This window comes from Arachis ipaensis, chromosome B10 (assembly GCF_000816755.2).
Source record: "Arachis ipaensis cultivar K30076 chromosome B10, Araip1.1, whole genome shotgun sequence".
NCBI classification, from domain to species: Eukaryota; Viridiplantae; Streptophyta; class Magnoliopsida; order Fabales; family Fabaceae; genus Arachis; species Arachis ipaensis.
Genome location: NC_029794.2, coordinates 2,911,942 through 2,924,238, shown reverse-complemented (window position 1 = coordinate 2,924,238; position 12,297 = coordinate 2,911,942). Strand labels below are relative to the sequence as shown.

Below are 12,297 nucleotides of genomic sequence, written 5' to 3'. Positions count from 1 at the left end.
GAAGAGTGGATGAGATGGAAGATAGATAAAGGATGAAAGGCAGAGGAAGATCTAAGAAAATCATCCATGAGATGGTCAAACGAGATCTACATATAAATGTTCTTTTTGTAGACGTGATACAAAATAGAACCCAATGACGTCGTTTGATCTATGTAGCCGACCCTAACTAGTGGGACAAGGCTTGGTTGATGTTGACGTTGTTGTTGTATATGCAAATCAAGAATATTTTTATCTATCATCAGCTATATTACAATAAATTTTTATGGACACATGCAAATAAGTAAAATAACAAATATTTCAATTTAAATAGAATGAAATACTTTTAAAGTTGATTGAATCATTAGAGTCGAATCTTGTTTCCATCATATATCCTTTGAAGAAATGGAAAAGCCTAATAATAACAATAATAATAATAATAATAATCTCATTATTTTCTATCAGTACAGTGACTCTGTCCATTGTTCTCTTTAGCACTTTTGTGTTGCTATAAATTGCATTGGCACACACAACTTCGATTGACAGAGAGTATTGCTTGTTTCTGCCCTTAGCTTAGCTTGTTAGTTCTTGTCTCTTAGCTTTCATTCTCAGTCATGTCAGATAATAATAATAATAATAATAATAATAACAGAGATGTTGTAATGAGTGTTACCAATGATGAAGATGAGTCAGACACCAAGGTCACTGTGCCTCTTCTGCAAAAGGTATGTATGTATGTATGTGTGTTGTTTATTTATTTGCCTATTTTGTCTTGAATGGATATGAATATGATGCAGATGGTAGCAGAGGTAGTGGGAACGTTCTTCTTGATATTTGCAGGGTGTGGTTCATTGGTTGTGAACCTCAACAACGACAAGGTGGTGACACTTGCAGGAATCGCAACAGTTTGGGGGTTGCTTGTGATGGTGTTAATATACTCTCTTGGACACATATCTGGTGCTCATTTCAACCCTGCAGTTACCATTGCTCTTGCTTCCATAAACAGGTTCCCTTGGAACCAGGTTCCTGCTTATATCTTCTCTCAAGTTCTTGGATCCACACTTGCAAGTGGTGCTCTCAGACTCTTATTTACGGGCAAGGATAACCAGTTTCCCGGAACCGTTCCATCTGTGACTCACGTTCAAGCTCTCGTTATTGAATTCATAATCACTTTCTTTCTCATGTTCGTCATTTCTGGGGTGGCCACTGATAACCGAGCGGTAACATTCTCTATCTAAAGGACTGTGTCATGAGGATTAAACACTAGTATCACAATAATTTCATTTGAGCTTTAAATTTTGCAGATTGGTGAATTGGCTGGACTTGCAGTTGGATCTACTATTCTACTAAATGTGCTCGTTGCAGGGTATTGACTTAAACATTAAGCCTAACAAAAAATATATAATATAAATTTGAAATAAGACATTTTTCATCTAGAAACAAAAGATATCATTCAACTATTTTTGAATAGGCCATTAACGGGAGCATCAATGAACCCTGCAAGATCATTGGGACCAGCTATTGTGCACAGTGAATACAGAGGAATATGGGTGTATTTGGTGTCACCCATTGTTGGAGCTGTGGCTGGTGCATGGACCTACAATTTCGTTAGGTACACAAAGAAGCCGGTTCGTGAGATCACCAAGAGTGCCTCTTTCTTCAAGGGGAGTAACTAGAGATCAGATATAAGCAAACATGTTCCTAGTCTTCAACATCACACGTTGTATGGTTTTTCTTAACACAGTTCAGTTTTCTCACGTGGCCTTTCGTTGTACTATATACACACTTTAGTCCCAACTTTCTTCTAAAATATAAAGTTTGCACTTTGCTGTATTAACGAGTATGTTATTAAGTCCAACAGGCAACAGAATTGTATTTTATGTTAAAATAATCTTTCGGTTTTTTTCTTTCTTCCTCAAATTTTTTTTTTTTGTATTAAATTAAGTCCAAACGTTTTTTAAATATCTTGTCCACGACCGGAATATGTAATTAATTCTTTGTTAACTTATCGTTAGTTAATAGTTAGGCACTTCAATCAGGACTAGTCCAATCGAATTAAATTAAGAGGAGTGCTAAAATGCTAACAAATTTTGTAATTTGTAGCTATCAATTAGTTATAATTAGTCATCATTAGTGTTTTTAACAGTGAAATTAAAAGTACAGTATTGAATAAGAAAGGGAAATGAGCCTAACCACGTGGTCACATGATGAGCTTGGAAGATGACCAAACACAGCTATAGAAGTTCAATCATTTGTTTGGGCCTTAAGCCCTTAACAATACTCCTAGCAAATCCTGTTTCATATTTTCTATGGGTTTGTCAAAAGGTGTCCAACGACTCCAAACAACAACATCCAAGGTATGACAAAAAAGATCCAAGGTTGAAAAAAACAAAAACCTTCATCCGCGAGGTAGGTAAATAGGTAATCAGAACTCAGAAGTGTAAATACCAAAAAAAAAAAAAAGAACTCAGAAGTGTCAAAATTCCTTGAGCACATTGCATACAAGTTTGTCATAATAGGATACAACATTCCGGAATGAAGCTGTTTATTGATAAAAGTATACAACTAAATCAAATGAACAGATAATACAAAAAAATAAAAAAAAAATCAAATGAACAGATACAGGAACGATTAACCATATACCTCATTAACAAATTAACAGGTTACACAAAATTACATTATACATCGCATGTAATTAAAAGACTACATTGTGACTGTAAAGGAATTTAACAGAAAAATGAACATTAAAATTAAAAAAAAAAAAAAAAAAGAAAGGAAAAAGTTAGAATTTAGGATGCCTTGCTAAATTTTGTACCTGATGATTATTTTGGGTTGCAGGTCTGCTAACCCTTTGCCTTGTTCTAGGAATAATTACAGGTCTACAACACACCAGAACAAAAAGTAACTGAATTATGAATACCATCATCGTGATCCATATGAATATGCTCATCTTCCAAACCCAAATAATCCTCTTAAAGAATGGAAGTTGGGACTCAATAACCACAGATGCATCGTATATCTGAGGAATGCCAGCACCAGGTTGATATTCAGCTCGCTGCTCAAGTGTCACCTTCAGGCACGAAGTAGGTTCATTCCCTTCAATGAAACCTCTCATATGGACGTTCAGAGTCTGGGTTTCGGCCATATAACCAGTTACAAGAGGAGCAATCTTGAGGAAAGTCATGATCAATCGTATAGGCTCGCTGCTGAATCTTAACATGCAAGGTTTACTTGAGCTTGCCATGGTTCTACCATCAGCCGATAGGAAATCAACTCTGGCCTAGAAATGAGTCATAGAAGAAACTCAAAAGAAGGCAATAGGAAAACTATGCACTGTAGTTATCATAGTTAGTTCTAACAGTTTTAACAAAGATGCTTGAAGAAATCATACAATTAATCCACTAGTCATAGATAAATAACACGTCAAAGAATCATTTCACCTAAAAGTATGAGCTATTAAGCAAAGGCCTTCGAAAATGTTTTTGATGTTTTTACACAAATTTCATGTTAAGTCTACATTGGCTTGAAATAATGAAAAAGATTGCTCGAAGAACTCAACATTACATTTAGAAAAGGGCATCAACAATCAGACTCCACTGATCTCGTCTAAAATTTCAATAGATGTGACCGAGACACTGCAAGAAAGGAGGCCTTTGAACTCCTTTCAAATGAGACACATTCTTAAAAGTCTATGATCACGTTTACAACAAAAAAATTCTTCTCCGTTTTTGATAAATCATTTACCAAAATTTCTTCCAACCACATGCCAACAATACTAAAGTAACACAAATAAGAAACTAATGGGAGTTGGAAAGGGAAAGGTTTAATGAAACTTCAGAGTTTACACACAAAACAATGTTCAAAGGTGAAAACTCATGACTGCAAATAGTATTACCCCACATCAAAGGTCCTTATTCTTCCATAGTAACATATAATACCTCATTCTTACAGTGTATCCTCTCAACTATAAAAGTGAAACCTATGACATTAAAGAGAGGTATAGACGTAGTGGTTTATCCGACGAGGTCCACAACTTTAATAATGTAAACAAAGAAGAAAATCAAATTCTGTAGTTATTAATTGAAGAAAGTGTAATCAGAGTAAGAAAAATGAAAAAAAAAAAAACCCTGCTAGCTTGCCCAACAAAGTGAGGATTAAATGTTGGGCCATTCAATACTATTTGTCAAAGCCAAATCACAATCACTTCCCCTATGATTCCTAAGCTCAGAGTGTAACAGAACATACAAAATTGCTTAGAACTAAATCACAATCACCGAAATCACAAAGCAAAACAAAATTTGCAGAAAAGGAGTCAGATAGATTTATCTGTACCTGAAAGACCCCAAGATCTCTGTTGTATCCTGACTCAGGAACTGTCAACAAGAGAGTGACTTGCACTTTGTGCTTATAAGGTATAAAACGTTGACCCCTCCACTTGGTACTCGTAACACCAACGTCGTTGTTCAAATTCTCAGAATATTTTCCACCAAAAACAGCATCACAAGAAATTATGGGCACATAAGCCACAGGGCTATGCTTAGTGAAATCAAAGTTCAAAACTTCCCTCGTCCGAATCGGCTTCTCCACAAAGCACTTCATCAAAAGCCCACTCACCACAAAAGAATTAACCAAGAGCCCAAACAAGACGCAACAAACGTAGATCGACCACAACAACCCCCACCCGCAACGAAGCGCCAAGCTCCAAACTGAATCGTTCTCGTTGAACCAACCCTTGAAGTAATGCCCCACACGACCATAAACAGCGTCACGCACTCTCGCCAAAACTCCTGTCACGAAAGCCTTGCCCTTTTTCGTCGTCCCCAATGGGTCCACGCAAAACATGCAACATTGAAACGCGAACAATAGCGGATACGTCACAAACATCGTGACTAGCTTGATTTCGAATGCGATCGCCTTAATTACAAGCCCTGCAACTATTTCGAGGAAACTCGAGGACGAGTTGCCGTGTTGAATCGGTGACTCGGCTGAATCCCCCGGCGAGTCGTCTTTCGAAGCTGTGGTAACCGTCGACTCCTCGTTGTTCACATTGTTCTCTTCTTTCACGGAACTTGAAGCTTGAACTGCGCGAGCGCGTTGACGTTTTGCTTCGTTCGAATCGCATTTCTCGGCAGGACTTTCCTCTTCCTTTGTTGATGTTCGAGGGCCTCTGTGATTTCGGGAGCTGCTTTTAGCGCCATTGGTGAAATCGCTGCTCTCGGAAGTGAGGAAAGAATCGGGAGCTGAAATTTCCGGTTCCTTGCCCTGGGAATCACGATTAATTTTCCGGCGGCGGATTCTGGCGGCCGGAGAAGGTCGTTGGGGATGCGAAATTGGAGGTTGTGATGAAAGGGGTTGAGGATCCGAAACCGTAGAATTCGAGGTAGAAGGTTCCTCGGCGTTGTGGAAGACGGCGTTGGAAGAGGAGGAGGAGCAGTGATTGAGGCGGACGGCGTCGTTTTTGTGGATTGATGAAGCTGGCGAGTCCATCTCGGAGAGGGAAGACGCTGGAAGATTGGGTTGCCTTTTATTTATTTATTTTTATTTTTATAATATTAATTAATTTTTTTATTATTATTTTTAAAATACATTAACTAAATATATATTGTAAAATTAAAAAATATTAGTAATTTTTAAATTATTTTTATGATAGAAACATAACATTTGATGTTTGAAGGTTAAATGATAACAAAGTCTTTTAATTGTATTCTATAAGAGTAGTGCTAGAGAGTCAATTGACTAAGCGTACAATGTGTACAATAGACTAAATCTTTGGTTCATGAATAAAATAAACATCAAACTTAAGCTGATTTTGGAGTTACTTTTCGGATCTAGAACTCTAATAGTATATCATGAAACTACTCATCCCAAAAAACGTAATTTAACGGGACAATGTAACACTAATAGTCATATCTCTAATACTTCCTAATCCTCCATTGTAAGTTCAGACCATTGACTCCCTATACTTATTCATTCTATAATCCTCGTCGTGAAACACGTTGAAAAGGTGCAATTTGTGACTTTACTTGGAGAGGAAACTCAGCATAGATACTCACCAAAAGCAACCAATCCATTAGCAACAAATAAAACATTCCATAACCTGTATGTGTTTAGATTTTTTTTTAAAATATATTATAATCGAACAGGATTCCTCTGAAAGAATTTTCTTTTGGACAAAAAAACAGTTCCAATCAATATAAAATCCAAATATGTTGGAATCTCTCATACTCAAAGGCAGTAAAATCAGCATTGTTTCTATTTTCAATTCAGTTTTGGATCTTTCAAAGTTGCTGGCTGCACTTTTTTGCTTCCAACCGAACGAACGCTGTCAGATAAAGAAAAAAGGAATTGAAGAGACTTAATCGAAATAAAGAGCTGCAGATTGGAGATCCAACAATGGGAACAAACATGAACATCTCCACTTTATATGGTAGGATCGGATAAAGATAACTTCATATCCAAGTAATAAATAAAATAGAAATATATTATTCAAATACATAAATACACATTCATAAGCTTTGATCAGTTTCACTAATCACTATAAAAAGTGCTGCTGAATGCTGGTGATACATAGATTATAGAGTGAGTGAGAAGTTATGGGAAATCATGATGATGATACTGATCATATTGAGAGTGTGACGTGTAATGAGACGATGAAGAAACAAGAGAATACGAAGCAGCTCTTCCAAATCTGCATGGAAGGTAGATGGAAGGAAGTTGTTGAGATCTATGAGAAGGAGAAGAGAGCTCACACGGCAAAGATAACGAGGGGAGGCGAAAGCGCGTTACACCTGGCAGTCATCGACGGCCAAGAGGAGGTGGTTTCAGAGCTTGTGGATCTGATTGTGAAAGAGGAGAGTAAGAAAGAGGCTCTGAGAATCCAGAACAAGAGGAATAACACGGCATTGCACTTTGCAGCTTCCATGGGGACTATCAGCATGGTTCGGGTGATTGCTGATGCTGATCCTGAGCTGGTGAGTTTTCGAAACGTTGATGGCGAGACCCCTCTCTTCCTTGCTGCTTTCCATGGAAGAAAAGAGGCTTTCATGATCCTTCATTATATCTTCCACAAGGAACCAGGGACTCCCGTTAACTACTCTAACTGCAGAAGAAATGATGGCGACACCATTCTTCATTCTACAATTGCTGCCGACAATTTTGGTAAGAGTAGTGCTAGGGAGCCAATGGCCTAAGCGTACAATATGTACAATGGACTAAATCTTTGGTCCATGAATAAAATGAACATTACTTATACTATCCATAATAACCATCCGGATACCAGGATAATAAATATCTCATGTCATAAAACCATTCATCCCAAAAGTTTAAGTTGATTTTGGGATTCACATCGAACTCTTGACCTTTCGGATCTAGAACTCTAACACCATATCATAAAATTATTCATCCCAAAAGCGTAACCTGACAGAACAATGTAACACTAATGGTCATATCTCTAATATTCCCTAAACCTCCATTATACACGTACGATTAGGCCATTGGCTCCTTATACTTATTCTTTTGGTAATGATGATAGAGACATGGATTGGTTTAATTTTCTTTCTTGATTTATGTGTGTCTAATTGAGCTGTTTTACAGAATTAGCATTCCAAATAATTCACTTATATGGAGATCTTGTGAATTGGGTGAATGAAAGGGGAGCCACTCCTCTCCATTTCCTTGCAACCAAGCCTTCTGCTTTTAAAAGTGGCAGTCGTCTTGGCCGAATAGAAACATTTATTTATCACGGTAACTCTTATTAATTAATTCACACTATTTTATAGTTTACTCTTTTTAAAAATAAAAAATAAAAAGATATATATTATATCCTAGTATATAGTACTTATATCTTTTATCCTCAATTTCATTATTATAACTACTGCGTTATATATTTTTGGAAGGTATACGTGTGAAGCAACTGAAAGCTGAAACTGATTACCGGCCACAAGCTGAAACGAGAGACAATGGCAAAACTAGATATCCAAAGAATTATCAGGCATGCGTAGACTTTATGACCCTGATGAAAAATGCAGCCTCGGTTGGTATGCAAAAATAATCAATTATAAGTTTGATTTTGATATAATTTGCACCTTACTGTTAGTGTAGTTTATTCATCGGTACATATAAATCAAGTCATTGAAGAATTATATTACTTACTATTAATTGCAATTAATGTGATTTAATTTGAGTCTTATGTACCGCAAAAGGAATGATTTGATTCAATAGTTATGTATCCACCAGCTACCACCAAATTCCCCGTGGCAACTTTTCTGATTGGAAAACTAAGAAAAAAGCATAATAAAACTCAAAGAAGGGACCTTGAAGCACAAGAAAGAATTGCTTCTCAGACAAACCTCTTAGGTGAGACCATAGGGCTGCATTTTAGTGCATGCACAACAATTACCATATGTTATGATTTGATATAACAATTTTATTTTGTTACAATATTTGAAAATTAAACTACTCTAGGACGGGACTCTAAAGCACAAGAGAAATCTACTGTCAATGAAATTGAGACAGACTCTTCATCAGGTGAGGGATGAACTATTAATTAGTGATACACATACTCACATGTATACTTTTAACTAAAAATGTTGCTTCAATTTTTGTATGTGAAAGTAGTATATCTGAAAACTCAATTAGGACAAGGAGGGGATGGTGAAGCACAAGAGAAAATTAATGCTGACACAAACTCCTTAGGTGATGTCTACATATTATTATTATTATTATTATAAAATGTATTCGAATATACTCAACATAGATAAGAATCTAATTAGCAAGATATAAATAATTGTTTAGGGTCGGAATCTGAAGCTTGGTCGCACCCCCTATTTCCAGAAAATTATGAATGCTGTGCTGGCTTCCTCGCGTTTATATACACGGCTATCCTGGTAATCTTTGGAAAAGGTATGTCAAACATATATATAGGGCGTTGTGGATTAATTCATGGTTGACATAATTAAGGGATTAGTGTGCTGTTTAGTGATAATGTGGTATATATGTTTTGTACTACTAAAAGGGACAAACATATTCAAGAGGATAGGGCGAAAGAAGGAGAAGCACATATGGTCTAATCAAGTAATGAACGAACTTCTGAAGCGAGTATCCTTGTATGAGTATGATGGCAATGGCAGTAGTAGTGGACCTCAAGATCAAGATCAAGGGACATCTCCATATAATGTTTATAAAGATGATGCTTTGGATAGAAGCAGAAATGAGCAGCATGGTTCCACCAGCAGAGCTACTACTAAGGAGATGGAGACACCGATATTAATAGCAGCAAGGAATGGGGTAATAGAAATGGTGGAGAGAATCCTGGAAATGTTTCCAGTAGCAGTGCATGACATGGATTGCAACAAGAAGTGCGCTGCACTTGGCGGCCAAGCTTGGTGACTATACGCCTTGGATCATTCCCGGAGCAGCCCTGCAAATGTACTGGGAACTCAAGTGGTATATGGTAAGTACGTAATTATTTTTATGTGAAGTTAATATTATATTTAAAAATCATTAGATGATTTAACAAATTTGATTAAATCATCATCTAACGATTGTTAGATATTAACTTCACATGAAAATAACTATACGTAAGTCTTCATCTGAATTAATTCAGATATAATAGATGGAAACTCAGGTGCAGTCGACTTTAGGTGAAGTTGATAGCTGGTACTGTTAGATAATTTGACTTATTTGACTAAATTTTTATTTAACGACTCTCAACTATCAACTTCACATGAAGTCGACTGCACCTGAGTTTACACATATTATTATTACAAAAGACTAATTAATATGACTCACGCACCCAGTTTGTCAAAGACTCTATGCCACCACGTTTCTTTGGTCGATACAACAAAGACTGCAAAACCCCGAGAGAGGTGTTGGTTGAATCTCACCAGAAGCTCGTGAAAAGCGGCGGGGAATGGCTGAAGCAAACCTCAGAGTCTTGCTCCGTGGTGGCTGCTCTGATTGCGACGGTGGCCTTTGCAACCTCCACCACAGTACCTGGTGGAGTCCAAGAAGACACGGGCGTGCCAACGTTGGAAAGCACGGCGGCATTCAAGGTGTTCGCCATGGCATCACTTGTTGCTCTTGCATGCTCTGTTACCGGGGTGGTGCTGTTCCTGTCCATACTAACATCTCGGTATCAAGAGTATGATTTCGGGAATAATCTTCCTCGGAAGCTTATATTGGGTTTGACAGCGTTGTTCATGTCAATAACGTCGATGCTGGTATCTTTCTGTGCTGGGCATTTTCTTGTGCTTCGGAACAAGCTAAGGGATGTTGCACTTCCAATATATGCAGTGACATGCTTGCCAGTCACACTTTTTGCTCTGGCTCAGTTTCCACTATACATTGATCTTATATGGGCTACGTTTCGGAAAGTGCCACAGCGTAGCTACAAAGCCACTCGACTCTAATTATAACATTTCTCCTTTTCTTCTTGTTTTATTATTTGCTTCCTACTGGGACGGATTACGGATTAACGCTTTTATAAAACATAAGACCTTGGTTTACAGCATTTCATTGAGAGAATCTATTAACAGCTAGCACAACAAATATTAGCTCTAGTAATGCAAGCACACTAAACATTATCAACAAGAGAACGAAAAACAAGTAGGAAAATTTCTTGTGCGCTTTGAGAATAAATAAGTGATCTTGCTCTGTTATTTATTGTGTCAGATTGATTTAATTTTTATTTTATTAATATTTTCATTCTACCTATGATACTAATATAAAAGGTAATCAATTGATGAGAGTAAGAGTAATCATTTACACTCACAAGACCTAAGAGTAACTTAAAGAGTAGGATCAGAAAACCCTTTATAAAAGATGCACCTTATTGTGGCTTTGCTTGGATAGGGAATTTAGCACTAATACTCACCAAAAGCAACCGATAATCCATACTTTTACTGTTTTTATGTGTGTTTAAAATTAAATTAATGTATTTTTATGTTTAAAATATAGTATAATCAAAATTCTTTTCTTGGACAAAAGAAAAGTCCCAAACATGTAGGATTAATCTGTCATCATAGGCAGTAAATTTAGAATTATTTCCATTTTCAATTCATTTTGGATCTTTCAAAATTGCTGCCTGCCCTTTTTCGCTTTCTACGGAACGATCCTTTTTAAATAATAAATAAAAAAGAATGGAAGAGGAGGAAGAGACTTAATCGAAACAAAACCTGCAGATTGGAGATTCAATGCAACAGTGGAAAGTGGGAACAAATAAACACATCTCCACTTTATTCGGTAGGATCGGAAAAAGATGACTTGATATCCAAGTAATGACCAATAAATTAAAATAGAAATATATTATTTAAAAACATAAATACACTGACATTCATAAAAAGTGCTGCTGAATGCTGATGATATACAGATTATCGAGGGAGTGAGAAGTTATGGGAAGTGATGATGATGCTGATCATATTGAGAGTGTCACGTGCAATGAGACGATAAACAAACAAGAGAATATGAAGCAGCTCTTCCAAATGTGCATGGAAGGCAGATGGAAGGAAGTGGTTGAGATCTACAAGATCGACAAGAGAGTTCACACGGCAACGATGACCAGAGGAGGTGACAGCGCGTTACACCTGGCGGTCACCGACGGCCAAGAGGAGGTGGTTTCACAGCTTGTGGATCTGATTCTGGAAGACGAGAGGAGTAAGGGAGAGGCTCTGAGGATGCAGAACAAGAGGGAGAACACGGCATTGCACCTTGCAGCTTCCGTGGGGACTATCAGCATGGTTCGGGTCATTGCTGATGCTGATCCTGAGCTGGTGAGTTTTCGAAACGTTGATGGCGAGACCCCTCTCTTCCTTGCTGCTTTCCATGGAAGAAAAGAGGCTTTCATGATCCTTCATTATATGCTCCACAAGGAACCAGGGACTCCCATTAACTACTCTAACTGCAGAAGAAGTAGTGGTGACACCATTCTTCATTCTACCATTGCTGCCGAAAATTTTGGTAACACAAACTCTCTCTCTATCTTTCTATTTTGGAAAAGTATAGGTAACTAACAATATTTTTGAATAATATGTAAATAATGTGAATTAATAAGGTTAAAAGAATAAATTAATCTTAAATTTAATTAGTAGCATTAAATTAGAATGTAATGTATTTTTATATGATTGGTGGTTGTTCATGTTGTTCAAGATAGTCATTATTTACCTAACACTTTCCTTTTATTCTTAAGTACGAGAAAGTTTTAGGATTAGTATTTTTATTAAAATTTAGTATTTAACTATAAAAAAAATATATAATTTTATATTATTAAATATAATTTTATACTATTAAAAATATTAATAATTATAAATCACAAAATATGTTAAC

The 12,297-nt window shown here is 36.7% G+C and overlaps 3 protein-coding genes and 1 pseudogene across 4 annotated transcripts in view; 3 read left to right on the top strand and 1 right to left on the bottom strand.

Moving 5' to 3' along the window:
- LOC107621874 (aquaporin NIP1-2-like) lies at nucleotides 499–1,879 on the top strand. Of its 2 annotated transcripts, XM_016323857.2 has the most exons (4): nucleotides 499–701; nucleotides 774–1,196; nucleotides 1,281–1,342; nucleotides 1,448–1,878. In XM_016323857.2, the coding sequence occupies exons 1-4, from the start codon at nucleotides 591–593 to the stop codon at nucleotides 1,650–1,652; spliced, it is 801 nt and encodes a 266-aa protein (XP_016179343.1). In that variant the 5' UTR covers nucleotides 499–590; the 3' UTR covers nucleotides 1,653–1,878. The 2 variants fall into 2 exon arrangements, with proteins under 2 accessions (XP_016179343.1, XP_020968595.1); XM_021112936.1 differs by lacking the exon at nucleotides 499–701 and having other exon boundaries at nucleotides 768–1,196; nucleotides 1,448–1,879.
- LOC107623784 (seipin-2) lies at nucleotides 2,579–5,529 on the bottom strand. The gene is made up of 2 exons (XM_016326157.2): nucleotides 4,309–5,529; nucleotides 2,579–3,256 (listed from the first exon to the last, which is right to left on the bottom strand). Exons 1-2 carry the CDS (start codon nucleotides 5,461–5,463, stop codon nucleotides 2,759–2,761), a joined length of 1,653 nt encoding a protein of 550 aa, XP_016181643.1. The 5' UTR covers nucleotides 5,464–5,529; the 3' UTR covers nucleotides 2,579–2,758.
- LOC107619927 lies at nucleotides 6,243–10,486 on the top strand (annotated as a pseudogene).
- LOC107619925 (ankyrin repeat-containing protein At5g02620-like) overlaps nucleotides 11,306–12,297 on the top strand; it is a 1,921-nt gene continuing 929 nt past the window's right edge. The window contains exon 1 of the mRNA XM_021113754.1: nucleotides 11,306–11,931. Within this exon, the coding sequence (XP_020969413.1) occupies nucleotides 11,367–11,931 (565 nt within the window). The 5' untranslated portion in view covers nucleotides 11,306–11,366. The remainder of the gene's footprint in view (nucleotides 11,932–12,297) is intronic.